The following is a 10,815-nucleotide window of genomic DNA, read 5'->3' as shown; positions in this document are numbered from 1 at the left end:
AACTTCCTTCAGGGAAAAAGGAGCTGTGCAGAGCTGGCCACTCTTTAAGAACCTATTTATTCAAGCAAAGAGCACTCAGTTCTTCTTTTGGAGCAGCTGTCAGAGCTGTGCAAATTAAACACCTGGGGAGGCTGCTGTGACAGTAGTTTCAGATTGAATCACCACATTGCTGCAATAAATTGGACTGGGAATGTTGAATGCTCTTTTGGTTGTCTGTGCTGAAAAGGATGAAACTAAAGCGTGTTTGCCCTTTGTAAAGATGAAGAAAGAGACCCTTAGGAGGTACAGGGATATAGTTGGTGGTAACTGCAGTCCACTGGGGTTTGGATAAGGTCTTGTGTCATGTTTTCAGTGATTTCTGAACATTATACTGATACTGGAACAGTTCAGGAGCTGCCACATCCACCAAGTGCACTTCTTTAATACCTGTGACCAAATCACACAGGAAAACATAACAGTACAGAAGTCAACAATAAGTTACAAGGCTGCTTTTATTGAGATACCAAAATTCCTATAAACAGACTCAGTCATAAATAACAGTTTCTGCTGAGCATGCAAGGTATCAAGTATTTCTGCTGAGCAATACAAGCTACCAGTTCACATTTCATCCTGAGGAGTAGTGCTCAGCTTTTGAAAATAGCATAGCTCCACCAAAATCAACAGGCAGATCTCTAATTCTGTCACCTCCAAGAAGTTCAGGATTGTAACTACTAAAAACTAGAAAAATATTTATAGTAAAATACCTGATCCTGTCACTCAGTGCAGAAGGCAAACACATTTCACATTTGACAGCAAATTGAGCAAAAGTTAAGAGACTCCTACATAACAGGCACTAATGGTCATGTTGTTGTCCAAAGAAGTTGTGGACTCTCCATCCCTGGAAGTGTCCAAGGCCAGGCTGAGCACCCTGGGATAGTGGGACTTGGAGCAGGATGGTCTTTAAGGTCCCTTCCAACCCAAACCATTCTATGATTCCACATTCATCAGACCAAGACTGCAAAGAGAATTTATAGTTTCACCACTTACAACTAAATGGATTTTTATTTTTTTTTTAGATCAGGATCTGGTAACTCTTATTTCCATAAGGAAAAGACAAGTCAAAGTGTCTTACTCCTTATAGAGTCACTTGAATCTGAAGTAGAATGCAAATTATTAATCTGAAATTTATTGATATATTTAAAAGGTATATATAAAAGCTCTAAAATCAATCAGTACAACCTTTTGCCAAATGTGGAAGTCTTTTACCCAGTAATCTTACTACCTAAAGGAAATTGAACTAGGAGGATAGAAAAACCACTTTCCTATGCTATTCTGTACCCAAAAATCAGCACCTCAGTGCTATGACTACTAGAAACATTCATGACTTCAGGCTAAGGACCATTTTCCACTAAGAGTTATTTATAATGGTGTCCATTGAGCTTAAGGAGGAATTTATTTATAAGTTACTAAGTTAGATGTGACCCAGGCAGAGCAGGTTATCACGGTGTAGGAGGAGTGACTGCAGCAAACAGAACCAAGGGCTGGTGGGACAAGCTATTGACACCTCTTCACCTCCCATCTTCCAACACACTCACTGAGGTGGAGATTTGGGGCAGCAGAGAAGAGCAAGCAGCCCAGGAAAGAGCCCTGCAGGGGGTGCTGACTGCATGAGGAGATTTTGGCTCCAGTTTATCCTGTTGTTGTGCCCAATGGACCGTGAAAAGTGAGCCTGTGATGCTGCACCGATGGTCTTGCACCCAGGCAAAATTCAGGTCAAATTTAGAATTCTTCATTTGTAATTGGAGAGCTCTCAGGTGGGCAGCAGTGTGTGGCTTGACTGCACAGTCATTAGGGTCTAATTAAGCAGAAGACACAGGTGCCAGTTGATTTATCTGGAAAAACATGGGCTGCCAGCAACAAAAATAGTTTCTTTTTTTTTTCTTTCTTTCTTTTCCACTGAAAACTTGTCAATTACAGAATGAATCAAACTCAAAAACTCATGCTGAAGAACACCCTGAGCAGGTTAAGCCCCAGATCCACTGTGGCTTTTCCCTACTTGGTGGCAAGTCCAAGGCTTGTTCCCCAGCTTCTGTATACTTAAGGCGTTGCACAATTAGCTCTTCAACCCTGGTGCAGCTCAAAGTTTCAACCTCACCCTGAGTAAACAGCAAGTTACAAACTGATAAAGAGATCTCTCTGAGGGTTTGCTGATTTGCTTCCTTGAATATCAGTGGAAAGATGCAGCTTGTCAATATTAATGGCACAAGGGATGCTAAGATGAGCACATAGTGATATGTCACAGTGAGAAAACCAGATCTTGAAACTCGAAGAGAAAGCCAGATGTCTTTGTTTTCTTTCCTTCTATTTTATCAATGGAAAAACTGCCAAAATTCACTTCAACCTGGAGCTTTTGTCACAAAGAGTTCTTAGGATACCAGGGAAGAACCAGATTGCTAAGAAAAAAAAAGAGGTGGAGGGGAGAGAGGGGGTATAGAAGCTTTTTGTATATTACATTAATTTGAAAGAGTCAGTGTTGTGTAGAACAAGGAAAGCCAAATGTTGAGTGAAGACAAACTTCTCCATGTGATGAGATATGATCCCACTAGAAAAAACAATATAAACCAAATTAATCAGGATTGAGAAAGGCAATCAGCTCCCTTCCAAAGACATTAAATACATAGGAAAGAAGAGCTGAGTAGTGCCAGCTCCAAAACGGAGCTATCAACTGAGGCTCCATCGTGATGTAGAAGTGTTATGAGCCTGACAATATCCTCTATGCTCCAGCATCTTTGCACAACTCCAGAATTCCCATTACTACAAGGTATTACTCAGGAGAGCAGAATGATGAATGCAAGAGAAGCCATTCTTGCTCCGTGCAGAGACTCAGAGATTTCATGTGTAGGTTTTAAGTCAATGAACCTCGATATGCCCTTTTTGCTGGGTTATGGCTCCGTGGTGGGATTTGTATCCCCCAACCAACTGTGGGATTGTAGATGGAACTTCAGCTGTTGGAGTTGCACCAAGGAGTCCCAGGTACCTTCCCTTGGGGCTCCTGGCACATGCAGCCCTTGGGAAGCCACCAGAGCATCACCCTCACCTGCAGCCATCTCCCAGGAGCTGCCCAGAGATGGGTAAGAGGGTGGCCTTGGGATGAAAGACACGGAAACACAGCTAAATGTGACCACTCCAGACTCAGAAGCAGGAAGCTGGGATAGTGCTCCCTGCCCCGTGCCTGGGGTGTATATTAAACACTAGTGTGCTCAGCGAATTGAAATGAATTACCTGCAAATGCCCTGGGGATGTGTCCAGCGCATTTGCTGAGGCCATGGCATTGTCCTGTGGGAGGCCTGCACCAGGGAAGGGTCACTGACTAACCCTGGCAATAATGGCAAATAAACCCGTTTCCAGGAACAGAATTCCATCCACAGCAAACATCCTTGAGCTGTGAAGTGGTGTTAGGTGCTGTTTCTCAGCCTGCCAGCTTTCTCACTTCTCTCTCCTCCTCTTAAAGAGACAAGCATGCAAATGATGCTGAGCTGCTAGAGCAGACTAATTTTACAGAAAAAGTGCTGAATCCTGTGGTAACCTGGAAAAGTGTTAAATTCCCAAGACCATGTGGCAGTAGTTAAGTCTCCTCAGAGCTGGGTTTTCAGACTCTGCAGGCACATGTAAGCACTGCTTATGCATCTCAATATTTCAAGCTCTTTATGTTTAACATCCCACTACTTTCTCAAAAAAATCTAAAAAAAAAAATAATAATTAAACCCAAGATCTTGCAGAAAGGGGTAACTTCTGAGGAAAATTTATAAAGAGAGTGGTAAAGTTTCTCTCTTTCATTACACTAGTCACTGGTTTAAAATGAAAAATTGCAATGTAATTACAAAATTACATTACATGGCTTTGTTGTGGAAATGCTTATTGGTGTTTTCTAAGGTGATGTGCCATTTACTCTGAGATCAAAGCTATGAAGGAAGATGAAGGACACAATGCTGTCTTCTTTCTCTTGTAGTTGAAATAATTTGAAAAGAGGGAAGAACAGTAGGAATTTCTTTCTTACTCGTATGGCCTTTACCCACAGCAAAAAGGAGAGCAGGTTCAAATATTCTCATATAAAAGATGGTCATCTACAAATATTTCACAATTTCAAGAAGAGATAAACAGCTAAAAAATGCAACTGATCATAATTGAGTACTTACATGTGGCAACCTGTGAATCACTAATCATAGAACACTTGGTAGCTGAAGTTGTCAGACTTGATCCTGAGGTTGTATCTTCCTGTCTTTCGTTGGTACTGGAAAATGAGAAGGGTCACAACTCCCAGCACAAAACCAAACACAGCAAGGGCTATGAGGATGATGTTTCCAATTCCCATTCCAGCCTCCTTCTCTCTCTTAGAATCAGATGCTAAGAAAAAAAAAAAATCAAGAGGTGAAAGAAAAAAACTTAAAATTCCTAAATCTTTTACTGGGGAGAGAAACGAGTCCTGCATATTAATTAGCCAACACGCCAGTACAGAACTGTGCTACAGAAGTGTATCAGCCTTCTGGGGAGGGTGATCCTGTTCTCTTTTTACATACCAGTGTAGAGCCCCTGCAGACATGAGTGTGATCTTCAGCTAAAGTAAGAACTAAAGAATTAGTACTGGTGGCTTTTTTAAATGCTGCCTTACTTTCAGAAGTACTTCAGAGGTGGAGCATTCCCCTATCTTAATCCTGCCTCCATTCATCTGTGATTATAAAAATGACTTGATTTGCTTTTATCATGTATGCAACTGCTCTTCATCCCCAGAGGATGTGGGGAAGGATTCTCTGTGTCTGCTGGGTCCCTCAGCTCCCAGCTGAGCCAGCAGAGATGTGGCTGGGGTGGCCAGTGGAGTGACACTGCCTTGGTCACCACGGGCTCAGTGCTGCAGCTGAGCAGTCATTTAGAGCCAGCTGAGCAGCCTGAGGTTGTCTGCAGCGTCTGCACAAGTCTGGCAGACAGGGCACAGGACCTGCAGGAGACCTGTGCTCTGCTGGAAGAGTGCCCAGACCCAGAGGGGAAGGAAAGAACGACCCAAATGCCCCAGTGTGGGCAAGAGTCAAGTCCCACATTGCCAAGTGCCTCCCAAGGCACCACAGATCACAGATAGAAAGCGTTCTCCTTCCCTTTGAACCACTTCCATAGATTTGCCCAAATCTGCAAGCAGAAACTCCTTTCCCTTTATTATTCTGCCTCTCTTCATGTTTGTACAAGTTTCTGTAATTCCTTCCTGCAAAGGCTCGATGCACCTACAAAAACATGCATTTGTTTGCTTACATTTTCAGGAGAGCACTTGTTTTGCCAGGCACTTGTGTGGTACCTGAGGTACACAGAAGATAATTATCACTGCACACATGTCTGCAATTAGAGACAAGATTTTTGGGTACTGCTGGCAACCACAGAGGTCAGTAATAGCAGTTCAAGCTACAGACACCCAGGGCATCATTCCAAAACAGGCCAAAGCAGTGCTGTGTAATATATTTAGTCTCATTTTTGAATTTCAGCATGAAAATAAGGAATAAAGTAGAACACGCACAGTGGAAATGGCAGCCTGTAGCCAGATACAGAGCAGGCCCTCCTGGGAACAGTGGCCTTTGCCATGACATGTGACCAAGTGTTGGCAGAGGATGTAAAGTTTTTCATGTTTCACTGCAGCATTTACACCTGTTATTACCTGACATCATTATTCATGTTACCCCCTTCAACACAGAGATGTAGATCACTTAAAATGTGGGGTGATTATCGAAACTAGAAATAAGAGACAGCATCCAAAAGGGCCACCTTTGCCTAGAAATCAATTTAGCACAACCCAAAGAAAGCTCCCCTCACCAGAGGCCCTTTAGGGAAATGACCATTATTCAAAATTAGAAATTAATCAGGATCTCCAGCAAAAATGGGAGTGAGAGCTACTTGTTCTAGGAGCTAAACAGAGAAAGCTGCATTATTTGCTTTATATTTTTTTAAAGAACTAATTCAGAAATGCGCACTGAGGTTCTATTTGAACAGACCGTGTAATGGAAAAAAAATACATTCTTCTAAGTCAGAGTCAGTTCCTAGGTCCAAAAGAACATTATGAACTGTCTGTTTATGGCAGCCATGAGTTAAGACTGATATTGGTGAGCCAAACCACTCTCAGTGAGTGTTTTATGTTAAGAAGTTTTAAATGCAAAGCTGGAGGGGGCCAAATGACTGAAAACATGAGAGACCGAGGGTGCCCTTGAAAGCATCACTCAGGTTAAATGCAGAAAAAGCAGGTGCATAACAAATCAGACCTCACTTGTCCCTTGCTGGTGCTTGCCCTCAATTAACCTGTACTGCACCAAATTAACCAAGGGTGCTGTGCATCAGCTGCGCTCTGCCACTTCCCCTCACCATGGTAATGAAGTCAGTACCAGGGAGCCAAGGGAAATACAACAATAAAATCTCTTATATCCTCTGATTTGGGACTTCAGAGCCCAACATAATTGCAGACTAACAGCAGTGTAAACACTTGGAAAACTGATTGCAATCTGAAAGATCGACTCCGCTTTCACACCTTACAATTGGAATAATTGTTTGATTTTGTGGTTGTTGCACTTGCTACCTTGTGCAAGCAGCCCCATAAAAGCACTTTATTTTCCTTTCTACATTCTCTTGCCAACCTGACAGTCCCTGCTCCGAGGAGGGCACGCGCTTCTCCACGCTGCCACGTGGCTCCAGCAGGAATGCCTGCTCCCAAGGAATATAGAGGGGCACAAAAACCATGTGTGTCACAGGCCTTCAGGTTCCTTTGCCAGCACAAAATAATCCTGGCGTGAAAGTCTGTTCTCAACTCACCAGCTGATTTACACAGGGGTCCCCAGGATGTTCTGTGCAGGGCGATGGTTTCTCCAGCCTTCAGCAGTCGAGCCCTCGCATGGCACCTCTGCAACGATCAATTCAAACTCCAACAAGTCATGTGGCTTACTAGTTCAAAATACAAAGCCTTCTGATGAGCTTGGGAAAGCCCAGTGCTACTCTCACCATCGAGCTTTTGTTGCTTAATGTTATGCTCTGTTAAACTGAAATTAGCACCAAAAGGAAGTCCAAAAGAAATGGCATCAGGGAAAAATCAGTATAAAATCTGTAATTAGTCACACAGGAACACACTGCTGTGAACAGACGTTTCACAGAGACAACCTTTTCATTAACTTTCTGTTTATTTTAGATAAACCTTATGGGAGAATAAATTTCTCACTAATGCCAAGGTTTTGAAAGCACTTTTGTTCGGATGTTTCTGCTGCCCATGGCAGGCACAGCAGATACTGCAACCAGCACCAGCAAAAGCAGCAGCAGCTTTCAGACCCTGCCGAGCCATGTGTCATTCTGAAGCTACCCACAACTTCAGTGACAAGGGAACCACTAATCTGGGAACTGCAAGCCTGAAATCCCTGTCCTGTGGATGCTGGGGATCAGCTGCTTTAGTTCTGTGTGAGCAGCCCTTGCACGGACATTTTCTGTGCACTTCCTTTTCTTTTGTTTGCTGCCTTTTTGTTTTAAGTCGCAGCCCAAAGGTCCCTGATGGCAACCAAAACCTACTGGCATTATTCAAAGGGTACTGTGGCTCTCCTGGAAGGGCACAAAAAACCCCAGAGAAATGGCAGCATCACACCATGACCAGCAAAATCAGCAGGGTGTCTTTCTTACCAGCTTGTTTACACCAGAATGTCCCTTCAGTGTTACCAGTTTGGCTCCACTGGAAAACCTCTACAATCCACTGCCAGCAAGAGTGTCTTCAGCTGGGTCAGCCCCCAGAAAAATACCCATGAGGTTATTTATGACTTTGGGCTGCTCTCAAGTAGCTTTCCCAGGTAGGTGGATCCATTAGAGAACACATTTATGTAGTTGCTCCCTGATGGCAATGAATTTTTGGTTCCACATGGCCATGGAGCAGCCACATTCCACCAAACATCTGCATGGTGGTGGCACATCACCCCTCTTCCCATTCAAAGCAATTTTTCTTACTCATTTCTTTCTGCTTTTCTCCTCAGCCAGTCCATTTTTTTTTTCAGCTCTAAACTTTAGAGCACCTTACTCTCTTCCACAGTGAAAAGAAGGAGTAAATAGACTGAGTAAGAAGAAATAATACAAGATGTAAGCATTGAGTGTGTGGGTGAAGAGTTGAGCTAAACCTGCCCTGAAGCAAGTCACCATTCCCCAGAGTAACAGGTCAGAGGAACAGATCCCAGACCCAGGGCACTTTCCCAGCCATCTTACATTATTTACAAATATCCTCTGTTCTTGCTCATCTTCCTTTATCTTTGCACCTTCTGCAGCTCCTCCTCCCTTCTTTGTAAAATCCATTGCTCACCCTGTCTAGATGTGCCTGGTGCTTGTCTTCCCCACATCACAATTTAGCCTCAATTGAAGATACTGAATTCACTGACTTCTCATAGGGGTAAATTTTGCATAGGAGAAAGAACAATGCATCCTATATACATTTTTATGCATACTCAGCTGCAAAAACGTTTCCTGTCCCGACTTTTTTTGTTTTTTTTTTTTTTTTTTTTTAATCTGGAGGAAGCCTTATACTTTGAGAAAGGAAACAAACATCTTCTGGTAGCCTTTTAAAATCCTTTAGGAACAGATCATTTGCTTTATAATGGGTTTAAACTGTTTTATTTAGAGCTAGAGGAAAATGTTAAACAATAGGGGAACACCAAATTGCTAATGAAAACATCCTTGATCAAAAAAGAGCCAGGAAGGTTGGCAGAGGAAGAGGAGAATTCCCAAGTGTCTGCTAGTAAGAAAAAAAAAACCATCAGTTAAACATATTTTTTCTTATTTCTATGGTAGCAACACATTTTTAGATAGAGCTGTGTATCACTTGCTTGCAAGTAAGAAGAAACAATGCAATGGTTTGTAGCACAGACAATTAAAAACTGCAGTCCTTATCAGAACAAGGCTTGGATTATTGCTTTAAAAAGCAATCAGGCTTTAAAAAGCCATAATAAACTGTATTAAAGTCACTGCCCTGGAAACTTAATGACACTGAGCTTCCTTTCCTGGCACCTAAACTCTCAGTTGAAGAAGTAAATCTGTAGGGGATAAGAAAAAAAAAAAGACAGAAAAATATATAAATTTACTCAGACATTCTTCTGACACTGCTACTCTGGGAGTTCCTATTTTGTGACACACCCATCTGAGCTGATACTTTTCTAAGCAGCCTAAATTCATTGCCTTTTAGTCACCCTTAAAATGAGTGAAAGGTCCAGTTCTCAGGTTCCCCAGCTCTGTGCAAGTTCCATGCTTTTTTCTGAGAGGATGAGCAACAGGAGGAAAAGCTGACACTTCTGTATGCTTGTAGCGTTTCCCCACACAAAGGAAACCTCCAAAGTTATTTTAAACCTTGTTTGGAAACATTACTCCTTCCATCCCATTGCAGGACTCCATATGGCACTGAGAAAAATACATTTTTCAGGGGGTAAATAATATATCAGAGCAAAACACTTACAGTCCTGCAGGTGCTTCCTGGTGACTCCATACAAATACGAATTCTGCAGTGTAAGTAAACCACAGAGTTGTTGACAAAGGAAAAAATTTTCATCTTAAACCGAGCTTTGCTCGATTTTCCATTTTCCAGCAGCATGGTGTAAGTATTTGGGATGGGACAGCTGAAAAGGGAGACAAAAACCACACAGAGCAGCTAAGGCTAGAGAAGGCAGGTTTTGGTTATAGCACAGAACTTGGGTTTTAAGGTTTTCCTTCCTGTAGGAAGTCACAGCCAGACCCTTCATGAAGCAGCTCTGGCAGTGCAGTGGTGGCAAGGGGCTGTTTGCTGCTTTGTTCTCACAGTAACCAAGTGGAACAGGAGCTGTGAGAAGTGTTTGGAGAGCTGGACAAGGAGGGAAAGAGTAACAGAAATAAGGATTTAAGCTTGGCTTCACCAAACACAAAAAAAAAAAAAAAAAAAAAAAAAACCTGAAACTTAAAGGATTTTGTTACTGAGCAAAATGATTATCCTGTATTTTAAGGTGAGCCTAAGAAATATGACATTGGGGTGAGATCGGGGATCCAGACAGGAACAAACTTCCTCTTTCACCAGAGGCTGCTCTAATATCATGTGTGAGGAATTAAATAACTTATTTCTTTGTGGACAAGAGACACATAAGCTTTTGATAAAGCTGAAACCACAGAGAAACCTCAGAACCACAGAGCAGGAGATAAAACACCCACTTCTCAAATGCTCTTTCACTACTGACTGCCAAAATCACCCTCAAGTGATTTCTTCAGGTTAAAATCACAATTCCCTCACAAAAATGGAAGGAAGACAACCAACCCCAAAAAACTTTCACATAGCCCTTTGAAATCCCTTTTCATATCTACCTTTCTTGTTCAGAGAAGGTGTAACCAGGCCAGATGGAAAGGGACTGTGCATGTGAATGATGAGAACACACATAAAAGTCATTTAAAATACAACACATTATTAGTCAGTACCACTGGAAGACCTAAGGTATGGCTCATGGTATTTGCAAATGGCATTGCTGTACCTGTTGCTGATAAAAACAAATGACAGGGGGTCCATTGAATTGTTGGTTGGAGTGGCCCAGCAGTCAGTGAGAACCACCTTGAGCTGGCTGTCTGCCCTCTGCATCCCCACTTCGATCAGCACATCCTCACTGGCAGAGACACTGAAATTTTTGGGGACTGGGGAGTTTCCAATAAACAGCTGCATTTCTGTTCTGAAGTATCCAGATCCATGCAAATCCTCAAAGATGGTGTAAAGTCTGAAAAATCAATTATCATTCTTTAAAGACCACACGTTTGACTGTAAGTTTCTGCAAGTCTTAAATCCAT

At 42.4% G+C, this 10,815-nt stretch overlaps 1 protein-coding gene across 1 annotated transcript in view; it reads right to left on the bottom strand.

Moving 5' to 3' along the window:
- Positions 1 to 1,037: 1,037 nt before the first annotated feature.
- The window catches only part of UMODL1 (uromodulin like 1), a 49,365-nt gene continuing 39,587 nt past the window's right edge, over positions 1,038 to 10,815 (bottom strand). The window contains exons 17-21 of the mRNA XM_068179591.1: positions 10,509 to 10,745; positions 9,473 to 9,632; positions 6,817 to 6,904; positions 4,176 to 4,383; positions 1,038 to 3,483 (exon numbers count right to left, since the gene is read on the bottom strand). Coding sequence (XP_068035692.1) covers positions 4,196 to 4,383; positions 6,817 to 6,904; positions 9,473 to 9,632; positions 10,509 to 10,745 — 673 coding nt within the window. The 3' untranslated portion in view covers positions 1,038 to 3,483; positions 4,176 to 4,195. The remainder of the gene's footprint in view (positions 3,484 to 4,175; positions 4,384 to 6,816; positions 6,905 to 9,472; positions 9,633 to 10,508; positions 10,746 to 10,815) is intronic.

The sequence above is a fragment of the Anomalospiza imberbis genome, chromosome 2 (assembly GCF_031753505.1).
Source record: "Anomalospiza imberbis isolate Cuckoo-Finch-1a 21T00152 chromosome 2, ASM3175350v1, whole genome shotgun sequence".
Lineage (NCBI taxonomy): Eukaryota > Metazoa > Chordata > Aves > Passeriformes > Viduidae > Anomalospiza > Anomalospiza imberbis.
Note: the sequence above shows the minus strand (reverse complement) of the source record. Positions and strands in the feature narration are given on the sequence as shown.